The sequence below is a fragment of the Diabrotica virgifera genome, chromosome 9, assembly GCF_917563875.1.
Source record: "Diabrotica virgifera virgifera chromosome 9, PGI_DIABVI_V3a".
Lineage (NCBI taxonomy): Eukaryota > Metazoa > Arthropoda > Insecta > Coleoptera > Chrysomelidae > Diabrotica > Diabrotica virgifera.
In genome coordinates this window covers 37,289,122-37,303,627 of record NC_065451.1, presented here as the reverse complement: position 1 = coordinate 37,303,627, position 14,506 = coordinate 37,289,122, and the positions used below count along the sequence as shown (strand labels likewise).

The 14,506-nt window shown below is 33.3% G+C and overlaps 1 protein-coding gene across 4 annotated transcripts in view; it reads left to right on the top strand.

The window, feature by feature from the left end:
* LOC126892435 (myogenesis-regulating glycosidase) overlaps window positions 1-14,506 on the top strand; it is a 130,889-nt gene that overhangs the window by 110,575 nt on the left and 5,808 nt on the right. For all 4 annotated transcript variants that reach the window (XM_050661965.1, XM_050661963.1, XM_050661964.1 and 1 more), the window contains exons 6-9: window positions 2,590-2,849; window positions 5,636-5,932; window positions 10,157-11,034; window positions 14,323-14,502. In XM_050661965.1, the coding sequence (XP_050517922.1) occupies window positions 2,590-2,849; window positions 5,636-5,932; window positions 10,157-11,034; window positions 14,323-14,502 (1,615 nt within the window). The remainder of the gene's footprint in view (window positions 1-2,589; window positions 2,850-5,635; window positions 5,933-10,156; window positions 11,035-14,322; window positions 14,503-14,506) is intronic.

Genomic DNA, 14,506 nt, shown 5'->3' with positions numbered 1-14,506 from the left:
TTTTAACCAATTCTATATTATAGTAAATTTAATTACGCAACTTTTATGTTAGTACAACTTTTCTCGGAAATGAAAACTTCTAAAGTTATAATCAAAAAACCAAGAAAAAAATCGAATTTTTCCTTAATGTTTTGACATTTTAATTATTTAAACAATGTTCCGGACCTTTTTGAGAGGGAGGATAACTCAAATATTATTATTTGATTTATTTTCAAGAAATTTCTGCAAAAAAAATTGAGTCACCTCTCAACGTCCAAATGTACTAATATTTTTACAGATGCGCCCTGGTCTAAATTACATACACACATTTTCACTTATATGTAGGGGAAGGTGGGGGAATACCGCGCACCATGTTTCTCGCTCTCTGAGAATTATTATAAAATTTCGGCTAGTGCTTATCTCTAGCGGTCAACCAACCAAATAATGTCGATTATTGCAGATTCTGTAAAGTTCACACCCGTGGCGCTAATATGCATTTATTTCCACATTATAATATTTTGCTACGACAAAATAAGCAAGGTAAGCCAAAATGTTTAACTTATTTAGTTGTTTTTGAGTTTGTGTAAATCTATGGTGTTTTAGCCTTTGTTTAACCATAAGTTATCTTTCATTAATTGCCCCACTTTTTTTATATTTATTATTTGTTTGGAAAATATACGTGAGGGGTAATACCGCGCGGTTTTTACCCGTGTTGAGTTATGTGGTAAAATACCTATTTGTAATAATTTATTTTTTTTTATTTTTTTACTTTACATAGACTTTGTTGATTAATGGCTTTTATTTGAGCCTTTTTAGCTTATGTTATTAATCTATATTTTCTATATTACCAATAATAGTTTGTTAACGTAGACAATAAGTTTTTTGCGCAGTTTTAATTAAAGGTTTAATTTTTTTGTTTGTTTGAAAAATTTGTTTAAACAGTTTGCAAATAACTTTGTGCTTTTTTAATACGTATTTACATAAATATCATAGAATCTATCATAAATTCTTAACGAGCGATATTACCCCACTCTGTGCGCGAAATTACCCCACGGGTTTGGGAATATCGCGCAAAAGCACTAGTGTAGAAAAAATATTGTTATTATTAAACTGTTTGAATAGAACGAAATTGAGCATAGCCAATTTTTGGCCAATACCATACTCAACAGGCCAATGCAAATTTTATTTGCAAAATCAGTTTTAGTTGCTTGTAATCACCTTTTCCGCTTAAGGGCGCTGTATTCCCCCACCTTCCCCTATCTTCAAAAATACCTCTCTTCAAAAAAGGAGACAAATCGGACCCGGAGAATTACAGAGGAATTAACTTATCAAACACAACAACCAAAATTAACAACCAAAGTGATAACAAACAAACTGAATGAAATTATAACATTAGCAGAAGAACAACAAGGTTTTAGGTCGGGAAGATCATGCACTGCCGCTATATTTATAATGAGGCAAGTTCAAGAGAAATCGTTGAATACAACAAACCGGCGTATTTATGTTTCGTTGATCTTAAGGAAGCTTTTAACAGAGTCAAATGAAAGGTCATTATTCATTTGTTATACTCAAAAGAGGTACCTCTAGGAATATTTAAAACGATAAAAATTATCTACCAGAACAACACAATAAAAGTAAAAGTAGAAGTTGAACTAACTGACCCAATTGAAGCTGGCAATGGGATAAGACAGGGGGATTCCTTGAGTCCTTTATTGTTCAACCTGATCATGGATGAAATAACAAAAAAAGTAAGAACTAAAAAAGGATATCAAATGGGAGAAAAACAACTTAAAATAATCTGCTATGCAGACTATGTAATACTAATCTCTCAAAGTGAAGATGATCTACAACGTATGTTGCACCAATTTAACATAACCGTCATAAAATTTAACATAATAATTTCCCCAAAAAAAGACAAAATGCATGGTTATAACAGCAAATCAAATAAGATGTAAATTGCAGATGGACTTATTCATCAGTGTTATGTTGAGCGTCTAGGCTTATGTCCGTTCCATACAAAAGTATTGCACATAGATAGCAATGCAGAAAACGACATCTAAGGCTGATATTAATGTTACTGTTACAAAATAAGCTTTTCATTTTGAAAAAGCCTTATCAGGCTACCCCTATTATCACTTTTACTTCTTGTTTATAATAAAGTTGTTTGTTGAACCAACAGCTAAGATATTTGTATTGGTTTACGTATTCAAGCTGTAGGTGGTTCACATAATATATTGGAAGGGGTAAATTTTTGTTCCGTAATATTTCATAACTTTGGTTTTCACAGCATTAATCTTTATCCTCATTTTTTTACAACTCTCAGTAACCCTATTTAACAATATCTGGAGATTATGGTCCGAATCAATCGTTAAAACAGTGTCATTTGCATAGCGAATGTTATTTACTCTTTGCCCGTTTATCCTGATTCCTTCTGAAGAGTGCGATAAAGCGTTTTCAAATACTACCTCAGAGTAGACATTAGACAATATCGGTAATAGCACACAACCCTGTCTGACACCTCGTTGCAATAAGGTGTAATAAATTAACATTACTTAAATAATAAATGTACATTTTACGAGTTTATTTATAATAATCATACTTTCTTAATAGAGCGAGACTATATATGAATTTCTTCGATCTTGGTTCAGACGTGAAGTGTTACAACGTGCAATGGATCGCTCTATCAGAATCCCTAGCGCCAACGGATTGTTTCGACATGTCACACTCGCACTGGTACGGTGGTGGACAAACGGCAGAAAACGCATGGCCTTTGGAAAAAGGCAGCCATTTCTATCAACCATTCATTACTGGAAATATAGAAACACACGAATGGGGAAATGTTCTCAAGAGATATTTTATTAATTCGAAAGGTAAGTTTTAGTTATCGAATGGGTTGCATGTGTGAGTCCATACTAAGTAGTCCAGGGTGGATCTGTTTTGAGATGGACGTTGAGAGGTGACTCTAATTTGTTTGCAGAAATTGCTTGGAATTAGCCCATAAAATAATAAATGAGTTATCCTTCCACTCAAAAAGGTCCGAAACATTGTTTAAATAAGCAAAATGTCAAAAAATGAAGGAAAAATTCAATTTTTTTCTTCATTTTTTTATTATAACTTTAAAAGTATTCACTTCCGAGAAAAGTAGCACCAAAATAAAAGTTACGTAATTAAATTTCCTACAATATAAGGGTGGTTAAAAATGTTTCAAATTGCTACCCTTGTTGCAAAATAGCAATAATTGCGAAAAAAACATAAAAAAACAAGTACATATTCGCATTTTACGTTTTTCAACCATTTCTTCTAAACTTGGGACCTTCGTATTTCGCCCAAAAAAACTGTATGATGTGATAAAACAATACTGTAAATTTAGTTCAGATCGGTTCAATAGATTTACCAAAATAAATTTTGCAATCCAACTTTCGCAAAAAAAATTCATTTTTTCAAAATGTTACAGGACTGAAAATAAAGCAGATAGCAAATTAAATTTTTTTTACATATAGAAGAATACTCTACCTTTCATTTGCAAGTTGCAAAATTAAAATCGGTTAACTACCACGGCGTCAGTAATTTTTTTAAATAAACATTATATTTTGGGGCTAAGCGCAGGACAGCCGTGTTCGATTCACACAAGTTAATTTCACCAAAATTTCTTCCAATATTTATCTAATATATTATTTTCTTACTCTATATTTTGTTGTATATTCATATTTTAATTCCACAAAAATCAAACAACTAATTTGATTATTGTTTGTGAAAAATTATTTAAACAATTGCATATGTTTAAAAATTAAACTTTTTTATTTTCTAAGTTAAAATATATGAGCAAAGAAAGTTTTTGCTAAAAAAAGTGTTATTTCAAAGGACAGAGTATGGGTTTTTATTTTGCAATAAACAAATTTATTTATTTATTTCGAAATGTACTAAAGATTAAAATTTATCAATCATTATCAAAGGTTATTGGAATGCCCAATCAGAGCGAACGTATCCGCTGTCCTGCGCGTAGCACAAAAAATTAATGTTTATTTAAAAAAATTCCTGACGCCGTGGTAGTTAACCGATTTTAATTTTGCAAATTGAAAATGAAAGGTAAAGTATTCTTTTGTATGTGAAAAATATTCAACTTGCTGTTGTTTAAAAACGTGAGATGCGAATAATTGTTTTTTATGGTTTTTTTCGAAATTATTGCTATTTGGCAACAAGGGTGACAATTTTTAAAATTTTCAGTTATTCCTATATTGTAGGAAATTTAATTACGCAACTTTTATGTCGGTACAACTTTTCTCGAAAATGAATACTTTTAAAGTTATAATCAAAAAACCAAGAAAAAAATCGAATTTTTCGTTCATTTTTTGACATTTTGATTATTTAACAATGTTTCGGACCTTTTTGAGTGGGAGGATAACACAAATATTATTATAGGAGATATTTTTAAGCAATTTCTGCAAAAAAATATGAGTCACCTCTCAACATCCAAATGTACTAATATTTTTACAGATGCGCCCTGGTCTATAAGTAAGTAATGAAATAAAAGACGTTCTCACAATTAATTTATTCACTCCGGACGACCGACTTCGCTGTCTATAATGTGCACAGCATCATCAGGTCCCGGTAAGATCATTTAGTTTACTGTTACCGGGACCTGATGATGCTGTGCATATTATAGACAGCGAAGCCGGTCACCCTAAGTAAATAAATTGATAGTGAGAACGTCTTTTATTTCGCGTTGGCGTTAAGTTTATATAAAAAAAACAGAAACAAAATATGAGGTAGATATTACCAGGTTAGTTCAATATGTTTATCCAATAGCTCCTGAAGTCATGATGGAGTGGTCGGCCGTTCAAACCTTTATCAGTGGTCTTCGTAATCATAAAATAAAGAGAACACCGTTATTATTATTATGTTAGTTGATGTCTTGGCCACCGCCTCGAATGTAGTTAAGCTACACAAGTCTCTTCTGCGTACAGTAAAGTTAGGACTGTAAAAGAGAAAGAAGATGAAGACAAATAAAACAGCTTGTTATTCTTATGGAAAGGCATTGCATTTAGGAAAACGAAGACCTAAGGCGCTAGAATTGTGACAAAATGGGACATCTACGAAGTTAACGTAAGCACACAAGGTGTACAACACAAATCAAGATATTTACCAGCGAGAAAACTAGACCGGGTTGGCCTTAGGGGGTAGCCTCGAACCGGAATTTTTCCAAAGACCCTTTCATACTAATAGCTTCTTTTAAATGCCGTAAAGATACTAAATATATATGTAGATGGAAAAATAAATGGTAAAAAGTATAAATAGTTGGTGGATATCGGAGGGACCAGGACCATTATACGCTCGACAAGTAGGTACTATAAACAACTGTAAGAAATTTTTACAGGGGTGGCGACTGCGAACTACCACAAATGAAAAGGCTAACATCCATGGAGAAATTCAGATCCAATCAGCAATTGGGACAGAAAAGTTCGTCCATACTGTCACAGTTGCTGACATAGAAGAGGATGTTATATTAGGAATGGACGTAATAAATCGGCATGTATTTCAATTGGATTTTAAAAATAGGGTAATCAAAGTTGGTAAAGATCAAGTATTTCTTCATCCATATGATACTAATTTTGCTTTAGAAAGAGATTATTCTTGACTGCTACAATTTTTTTTTCAGGGGCAGCTATAGTGGTCGATAACGAAACACCTTTATATATCTCAATTCGAGATTCACCAAAGAAGGAATTTTGTCTCAGGGCTCAATACGATAATTTCGCTTTTGTTAATAAATTTACAAGCACTGCCCAGTTAAACTACAGTATATGTACCAGTGCCAACATGTCTCAATTACACGTTTTTCTTAGTGAACACACCCTTTGGGATGGTTTAAAGAAAGAAGATAGCAACATTATTGATTACTTTCTAACAGAGCCAGTTTGGGAAATGCCCGATATGAAAGAAGCATTAACTCAAGGTAAATATTACTAAATTAATATTACTAATTACTACTCGAAAACCCTTAACCTTTAACTACCCGCGCATCAAGTTATAACATAACTACACGCGTGGCGTACTTTATACGCCACAAGTAAATACACTTAAAAACAGCGGATTTGTTTTTTTTTTTTTGAAAAAATACACTTAGTTGTTTGTTATAAACCTTATTCGGCATCAGTGAATACTTATAGTTCCTTCTCAGTAAGCCAATTGGGATTTATAACTGGAATCATGGAATAACTGGATTCCATGATAAATAAAATTATTAATAAAAAATTTTTTGAAATGTGATTTTTTACGGGAGAAAATGTATTGTTTATAAAGAAAAATATATTTTTCGTACTTCCGGGCCTAAAGTGACAACTTCACTCCCTTGTGACAGGTACTAAAGTGTCACATTTAATCCCTCCGGGATTAAATATTGACGAAACTCCCGGAACGATTAAATCACAAACAAACGAATTTAAGGGATATTTTATTGAAAAATATAATTAATTAGAATGGTAATTAACTTTTTAAAAGCATCGTACTGCTGCTCGTATAGTTTTCTAGATTTCGGTGGTAACAATTCTTCACCTACTTCGGCTGCTCTTTTATCAATATCAGATACACCTTCTTCACTCATGATACCAATAATTATCAATAACAATGTTTCTTTACAATGACACTAGTAATGACAATGTTTCTAAATTATAACTGTCACAACGCAATGTTACTATGGTAACTTATTTTAAAGACAGTTTATTAAATGAGTTGAAGAGAGAAAAAACTGATTGAAATTATTGAAATAATTAATAAAATCATACCGGAAGTACGAAAAGTATCGTATATACCTTGCGACTGACGTACATTTAATCCTTCAGGTAAATTATGGCCCTCCCTGCGGTCGGGCCATAAACTTTACCTTCAGGATTAAATGTACTACTTCAGTCCCGCGGTATATAATGTACTATTGTGCCATAATGACTAAAAAGCAATTGAAATATGTACTCATATTACGACTTATATCAATATAATCGTGGCGTATATTGTCCACCACCGGAAACAACAAATAATAAACTGTAAATTACGATCTTCCCAGAACGTCGATTATAACGAAACTAAAACCAAATTGTAAAGCACATTCCAGTGATATGTTAGAGAGATAAACAAGGTAAAAAATTAAATTTTTAAATATATTTGCAGTAGAATTCTTATATCTGGCGTACAAAATACGCCAGCGCGTGTAGTTAAAGGTTAAAATTGAGATTATTAACCCTTAGAATTGATTTTATTTACAAAGAACTGACGAAATTATTATTATTCCTATACACTAGCTACCTATATATAGTAGTTTAAAATGTTTTCCTTGTCTTCTGAAACCCAATCACCATTAGGCACCAACAGGCTCTGTTTCTATATCTCTCACGATGTATGCCTTCTTTCTAACTAAGACGAGGTTTTCCTCTTTCCCTTCTACCATGAGGTTGCCATGTTAGTAACTCTCTCTAATCTCGATTTCCCTGCCGAACGTCTTCGAAATCCATCTCCTTTGCCTCAAGTTTTCTCTTATATCGTTGCTTTACCAGCCATATTGCTGTAGCTGATTATATTTTTAAATAATTGTGTCATATATTCTACGTTTGTTATTATTTTTTATTGATTGGTTCCCACTACTACTATCGGTTTACAGCGTTCTACGAGGCCTTCAGACTCCTAACCGCCATCCTTCGCTGTTTAACCATATACCTGGAGATATTTCTCTTTCCTCTAGTTCTTTTTCAATTCCCTCCCACCAGCTTCTTCTCGGACTTTCTCTTTTGCTTCTCGTTTGTAGTGTCCACATCAAATTTTGTTTAGTGATCCTGTTATCTGGCATTATTTGTACATGGTCGTACCATATTAATTGTTTTGTTTTTATGTCATCAATTATTGTATGCGTGACTCCCATCATTTCTCGAATTCTCTCATTTGGTATCCGATCTCTTCTTTATTTGCCTGCTGATCTTCTCCAGAAGTTCATTTCTGTTCCTAGTAACATATTCTCTATTCTCTGTTTCATTGGCTACTTCACTGTATTGTATATGAGCTGTTTGTTCGCTTTAGATATTGTTTAGTCCCACAGAATGCCGTTCATCATGGATATGGCTTTTCGACCCTGTAGGTTTCTGTCTTTTATAACAGCATTGAGTGTTCCGTCTTGAGTTATTTTCATACCTAGATACTTGTATTCATCACAGTGTTTAATTTCTACCCCATCTTCTAATGTAATGGACTGTTTGGTTCCTTCCAATACATTGCTTCTGTTTTCTTAATATTGACTTAAGACCAGACCCAATTTCTTTTATTCTTCTATTAGCTTCCGCACCATGTAACTCAAGTCGTCATAATCCTGAGCAATCAGAATTTGGTCATCAGCGAAACACAACATTGGTTCCGTGTGTGTGTTTTTGTGTTTTATTGGCACTGGTTTTCACAACCAACTGGCCAGTCAATTTTATAATGATTTTTTGGTCTTTGTCTTTGCAAAGAGACGCTAATTGTATCCGAACGTCTTCAGTCCCTCCGGTGAGTACCGATCGCACAAGGGCAGACACTATTGGTTCCAAAGTATATTATTCAGAAGGGATATTGCTTTTCTTCACTGGTTGTTTCTTTCTTCTATAGTGTCGTCTGCATTCCTTTTTTTGTGATTATCATACCCAGGTACTTATAAAATCCAACTTACAATACGAGGTCCTATTGTATACCACCGACGCATACATAATATATTCTGTCTTTCTTATGTTTATTTCAAGTCATCGTTTCTTCATATTCCACGATTAGTTTCCTTGTCATGTGTTCCATATCGTATACTCTTGTGCTATTAATAGTTGGTCATCTGCGAATAATAATGTGTATATGGTATTGTTATTTAAATTTAAATCTTAAATAATGTTGGTGAGAGACAACAGCCTTGTTTAAGACCCTTGCTGGTTTGTAATCCCTTGGACAGACTCTTTCCACTTTTTACCCTGGCCTTAGAATTAGCATACATTTGTTTCATTGCTCGCATTAAACTCATGTTTATATTTGTTTTCTCCAATGCTTCCCACAATTTATTTGTGGGATACTGTTATATGTAGGATTACTGTTATATACCTTTCTCAAGTCAACATACAATAAATGTACTTCCTGGTTAACGGAAACTTTATTTCAATATTCTATGTAAGACAGAATTGATCAATATTGATCTTCCTATCCTGAACCCCACCTGTTCTTCGGCAACTATATCTTTGTATTCATTTTCTATTCTACCTTTAATCACTTTTAGTTATCACTGTTACTGATAGTTGTCACTGTTGTCCCTTCTGACTTTTTTCTGTATGATAGATATGAATAAGTTCTTTCATTCTTCTGCGAAACTGCCATTTATACAACTTGGAAAAGTTGGGCTAGGCTTCATATAATTTTTCTATTGTTTGGGGATGCTTACTGGGCCAGATCCCTTGTTATTTTTTAACATTATGTTATTTAAAAAATGAATAACCATTTTCAATTTCGTTGCAACACGAAAATACAGCCGCAATATATTCCAGTCCAATCAGAGAGCGCAGCAAGCACCTCTACCGGTTTCCAAACTTATTAATCTCTCATTCTCGTTGGAACTTTACCGCACTGAGCATATGTGCCTCCTGGTGAGAGACTAATAAATTTCGAAACCGGTAGAGGTGCTTGCTGCGCTCTCTGATTGGACTAGAATATAGTGCGGCTGTATTTTCTTATTGCAACGAAATTGAAAATGGTTATTCATTTTTTATTTACATGTTTACTCTGATTAGAGTACGAAGGGAACCATTCTCGTTGGAACTTTACCGCGCTGAGCAGATGGGACGTGAATTATAAATTGTAAAATTCCCTCATCTTCTTTAGTCTAAGCATCCGTTATGGCTTGTAAATTTTAGAAGCCTCGGAGGTGTAACCAGAGAAGGTTCCGATTGTTTTCAGTCTGGTGGTATGTAGAGTAATATTTTTGGTATTGTTTTATGTGCTATTAGATTGAGAACTTAGTCTTTTTATTATGTTATTTGTATAGGTGAAGCTAGGATATTTGTATTATGGGTTTCGTTATTGTCTTTGAAGTCTGGTATAGCTTCATTTAAAAGTCTTGTTCTATATTTGTTAATTTGTGTTCAAAGAAACAAACTCTGTATGTATACTAATATTGAATATTCACTTGTAGATGTTATAGATAATGTAACTACAAAGATTACGAACTCTGTGGCCGTACTAAAGCAGGGTCATATTCTCATCAACGAATTTTGGCAAGAACAAATCGGAGACTTCGAATTGGACCAATCAAGATTTCCAGATTTCGATAAACTAATAGAAAAACTTAAAAGAAGAGGTTTCAGAGTAGTATTCACCATACAGCCATTTATATCGACAGAAAGCTTCAATTTTGCAGAAGTGGTAAGGAAGAAATTATTAGTATCCGAAAGATTCAGTGATAAAAGAATACCAGCTCTAACCAGATACAAAAGCCTTCAAAGCGCTGGAGTTTTGGATATAACGAATGTCCAAACAATCTCGTGGTTACTGCACAAATTAAAGAAAGTTATGAACACGTATAAAATAGACTCATTCTACTTAGATATAGGAGTTGCGTATAATATGCCGCACTATTACCAATGTGAAAAGGCTCTACTCAACCCAGATGAATACAAAACAATATTTACAAACAATCTTCAAGGAGAAGTACCCCTTTTTGGAGTTAACAGTGCTATTGAAAGACCAAGATCTCCTAGTTTTGTAGTACTACCAGAGTTTGAATTTTCCTGGGATGGGTTACGAAAAATAATACCCACAATTCTCACGTACGGTATTCTAGGGTACCCATTTTTGATTCCTGGCGCTGTTGGTGGTGACTATGCTGTGCCTGAAACAATGTTGGTTACAAATGGAACGGAAAACGTTTTAGCAGATCCAGAGCTTTATATAAGATGGTTGCAGCTAGCTACATTTCTTCCTGTAGTAAGATACCGGCATTTGCCAAATAGTTATTCACAAAATAACATAGCAGGTTTAGCAAAGGAATTAGCTAAGAAACGACATGAAAGTGTAAGTATACAAATACCTCTAGTATATCAACTATTTCATACTTAGACATTAGCTCATATCATCTTTGATCTAGTGTAAAAATATTGACACAAACTATTTCAAACCTATATTCAACCAAACTTATATGGAATCACTATGTATTTGAAACCTGCAGCTTTTGGAAGATATAGGTGTAAGTAATATCTATACAGGGTGTCCCTGACTAATTTACCCACGCTATATCTCTTAAACGAATAGAGATTTTCGAATGTGACAAAAAGTGATATATTCTATTTGTAATACCCTTTAATATGGCGTACAAAAAAATCATTCCCTAAATATTCATCCCTTAGTTACAACCCTTAACTTTAATTTTTTTAATAGCCCCCTGCATATTTTTTTTATAGTTTTGGATGTAGTCTTTTTTCGTCTATTCAACGCATTTTTTGAAAATTAAATCGGTTCGTAAATAACCAAGAAACTATCAGTTTATTTTTGTTAATTGTGTGTCCCAGACTAATTTATCCAGGCTATATTTCTTAAACGAATAGAGATTTTCGAATGGGACAAAAGCTGATATATACCATTTGTAATACACTTTCATATGGCGTAGAAAAAATTCATCCCCTAAATATTCATCCATAACTTACAGAGTGCTATTTAAAAAAAATAAAGTAAGGGATTGTAACGAAGGGATGAATATTTAGGTAATATTTTTTTTTCTACGCCATATTAAAGTGTATTACAAATGTAATAGATCAGTTTTTGTCCCATTCGAAAATATCTATTCGTTTAAGAAATATAGCCTGGATAAATTAGTCTGGGACACATAATTAACAAAACTAAACTGATATTTTCTTGTTTATTTACGAACCGATTTATTTTCAAAAAATGTGTTGAATAGACGATAGAAGACCACATCCAAAACTATAAAGAAATTTACAGGGTGCTATTAAAAAAATTAAAGTTAGGGGTTGTAAGTAAGGGATGAATATTTAGGGGATGATTGTTTTCGACGCTGTATTAAAGTGTATTACAAGTAGAATAGACCACTTTTTGTCCCATTCGAAATCTCTATTCGTTTACGATATATTGTGTGGCTAAATTAGTCTGGGACACCCTGTATATTATCTATGTAGGTTCCGTCTCCTTGTGAAACTGACTACTACTATTTTACTAGGATCGGCAGAGTTTTTTCGATCTTGCACCATCTAGTAGTGCTGCATAGAACATTACCATATTTTCCTCTTAGCATAGTTACTAGATCATCAGCATAGTTCTGCACTTTTAACCCCTGTGCATCAAGGAGCGAGATCAAGTCATCCACCAGGAGTGACCACTGAAGAGGAGAAAGAACTTCCCTCTGTTAGTACCCCCTAGCTGTTTTAGCCGCAATTTTCTCTCCTTGCAGGTCAATTAGAATCAGATATCTTTTTTGATACTGCTGCATCGTAAAGAGAATTTGGTAGTGCATTAGTAAATGAGCCTTCTGTATCTACAAAGGCGGTTAATGCAATCTCTCCGTTATTAACGGAGTGACTAATTTTCTGAACTACAGTCGAACCCGCTTATTGGAATAGCCTTCGTGCCAAGCAAAAATATTCTTATAACCGGGAAATTATAATAACCAATCATTGGTGGCTAGCCTTAATAAGTGTACCGAATATACGTAATAATAGTACATATGTATACGTATATAGTTTTAGGTCTTTTTATGTCAATAATACAATAGCCTAACGTATTTATTCAAAAACAAATTACATTATATTATGTGGATGCATACAGTAATTAATATGAAATGTATGCAATATATAGATTATGTAAATATTTTCGTCTTAAAAGACATAATATACTTAATAAGAAAATTACTTATCTGGTCTTGAAAAATAATCGGTAATTGTAGCTTGTTTTTTTTTGTTATATAAAATACTAGTCACTTTTGTTGCTCTGAATTATAAAAATTAGAAAAATTTACAAAGGTTTGGCCATCCCGAAAACCTTTTATAACTTTACAAGCGATCAGGATGGGCGAACTATTTCTTAAAAATTTTATAACAGTTAAGTAGGTGGCAATATGTATAGTTAGTAGACAAAGGGAATTATTTTACGACTGAATTTTTCGGTAAACAATTGAATTGGTACTCATTAAAACGCAATAAAATTTTGATTACTTATCTGACAAACCCAAATAATATAAATAAAACAGTACTACAAGCCTTCGAAGCTCTTGGCGAGAAACCATAATACAAGATATAATTTAAATTTTTAGGAAATTCGAAATTGTAGGTAAAAATGTATTCGTTGACCTGAAAAATATTCTAATAAGCTCTAAATTTATTAAGGAGTAAATGAAAACGTTTCGGGACCTCGAATTTATATTCCATAAACCGGGATATTTCTATAACCGATACTCTAATAAGCGGGTTTGACTGTACTTCGTCCAGTGATGTTTCTGATTATGTTTTTCTTGATATGCATCCTGGTTGCCATAATGATGCCAAGATGATCCATCAAGGGCATTTTCTTAACATGTCTATCAAGAATTTTTTCTATTTACATCGACAGAAATGATGTAAGACTGATTGGCCTGTAGGATTTAGGTGGGCATTGTTTTGTCCTGCTATTTTGTATTATGTACACCACCCTTATAGTTATCCAAGTCTTTGATATATAGCCTAGTGCTATGCTAACCCTAAAGAACTTTGTTAGGATATGCAATAAGATGTCCAATATTTTTTTGTAGTAAGGCAGAAAATATTCCATCCTCCCCGATTTTAGCAAAGTAGTTTATAGCCCACTTTACATTCTTCAGTTTGACGTTTTTTGCAGAGAGTTCCCAGTCTTTTTTCCTAGGACATTTACGTTGTTCTAGGTTTTCAACTTGAGTCTGCTCATCAATAATTTGTAGATGATGGAAAGTAGTTCTGTAGTAAGAACTCTAGCGTTTTCTTTTTAGATTCGGCAAAGGTACCATCAGATCTTTTAAGCAGACTTGGTCCCAGTGCCGAATCCTTGGAAAGAATTTTGTGAATCTTGAAACATTCTCCAAGATTCCTTTTCCGTTCTTCTTATCTATTTATTGGACTCAGTAAGAGTTTTCCTGTATACGTTTCCCAGTTCCCAATTCGTTGGCTTTATTCCTTAGCCGCCTTACTTCTTTTCTTAGTTTTTACAGTTGTCTGCTCCACCAACACTTGTCTATTATTCGTCTTGGTTTTGATTAATACAAATGGATTAATCAAGTGGATAAAAAACTTTTTATTACTTACAATGTGGTTATTTATTAACAACATAATATCTATATTTTAGATTACACCAAAATTAAAGAAATTTGCAAGGGTGTCATTAAATTTGGGTTTGCCAATTATTCGTCCGTTATGGATGTTGGACTCAGACGATCCCGCGTGTCATTTGGCTGTTGACGAATTTTCCATCGGCGATGAAATAATTGTAGCTCCTGTTTTACATAGTGGTGCTAGAGAGAGGGAAGTAA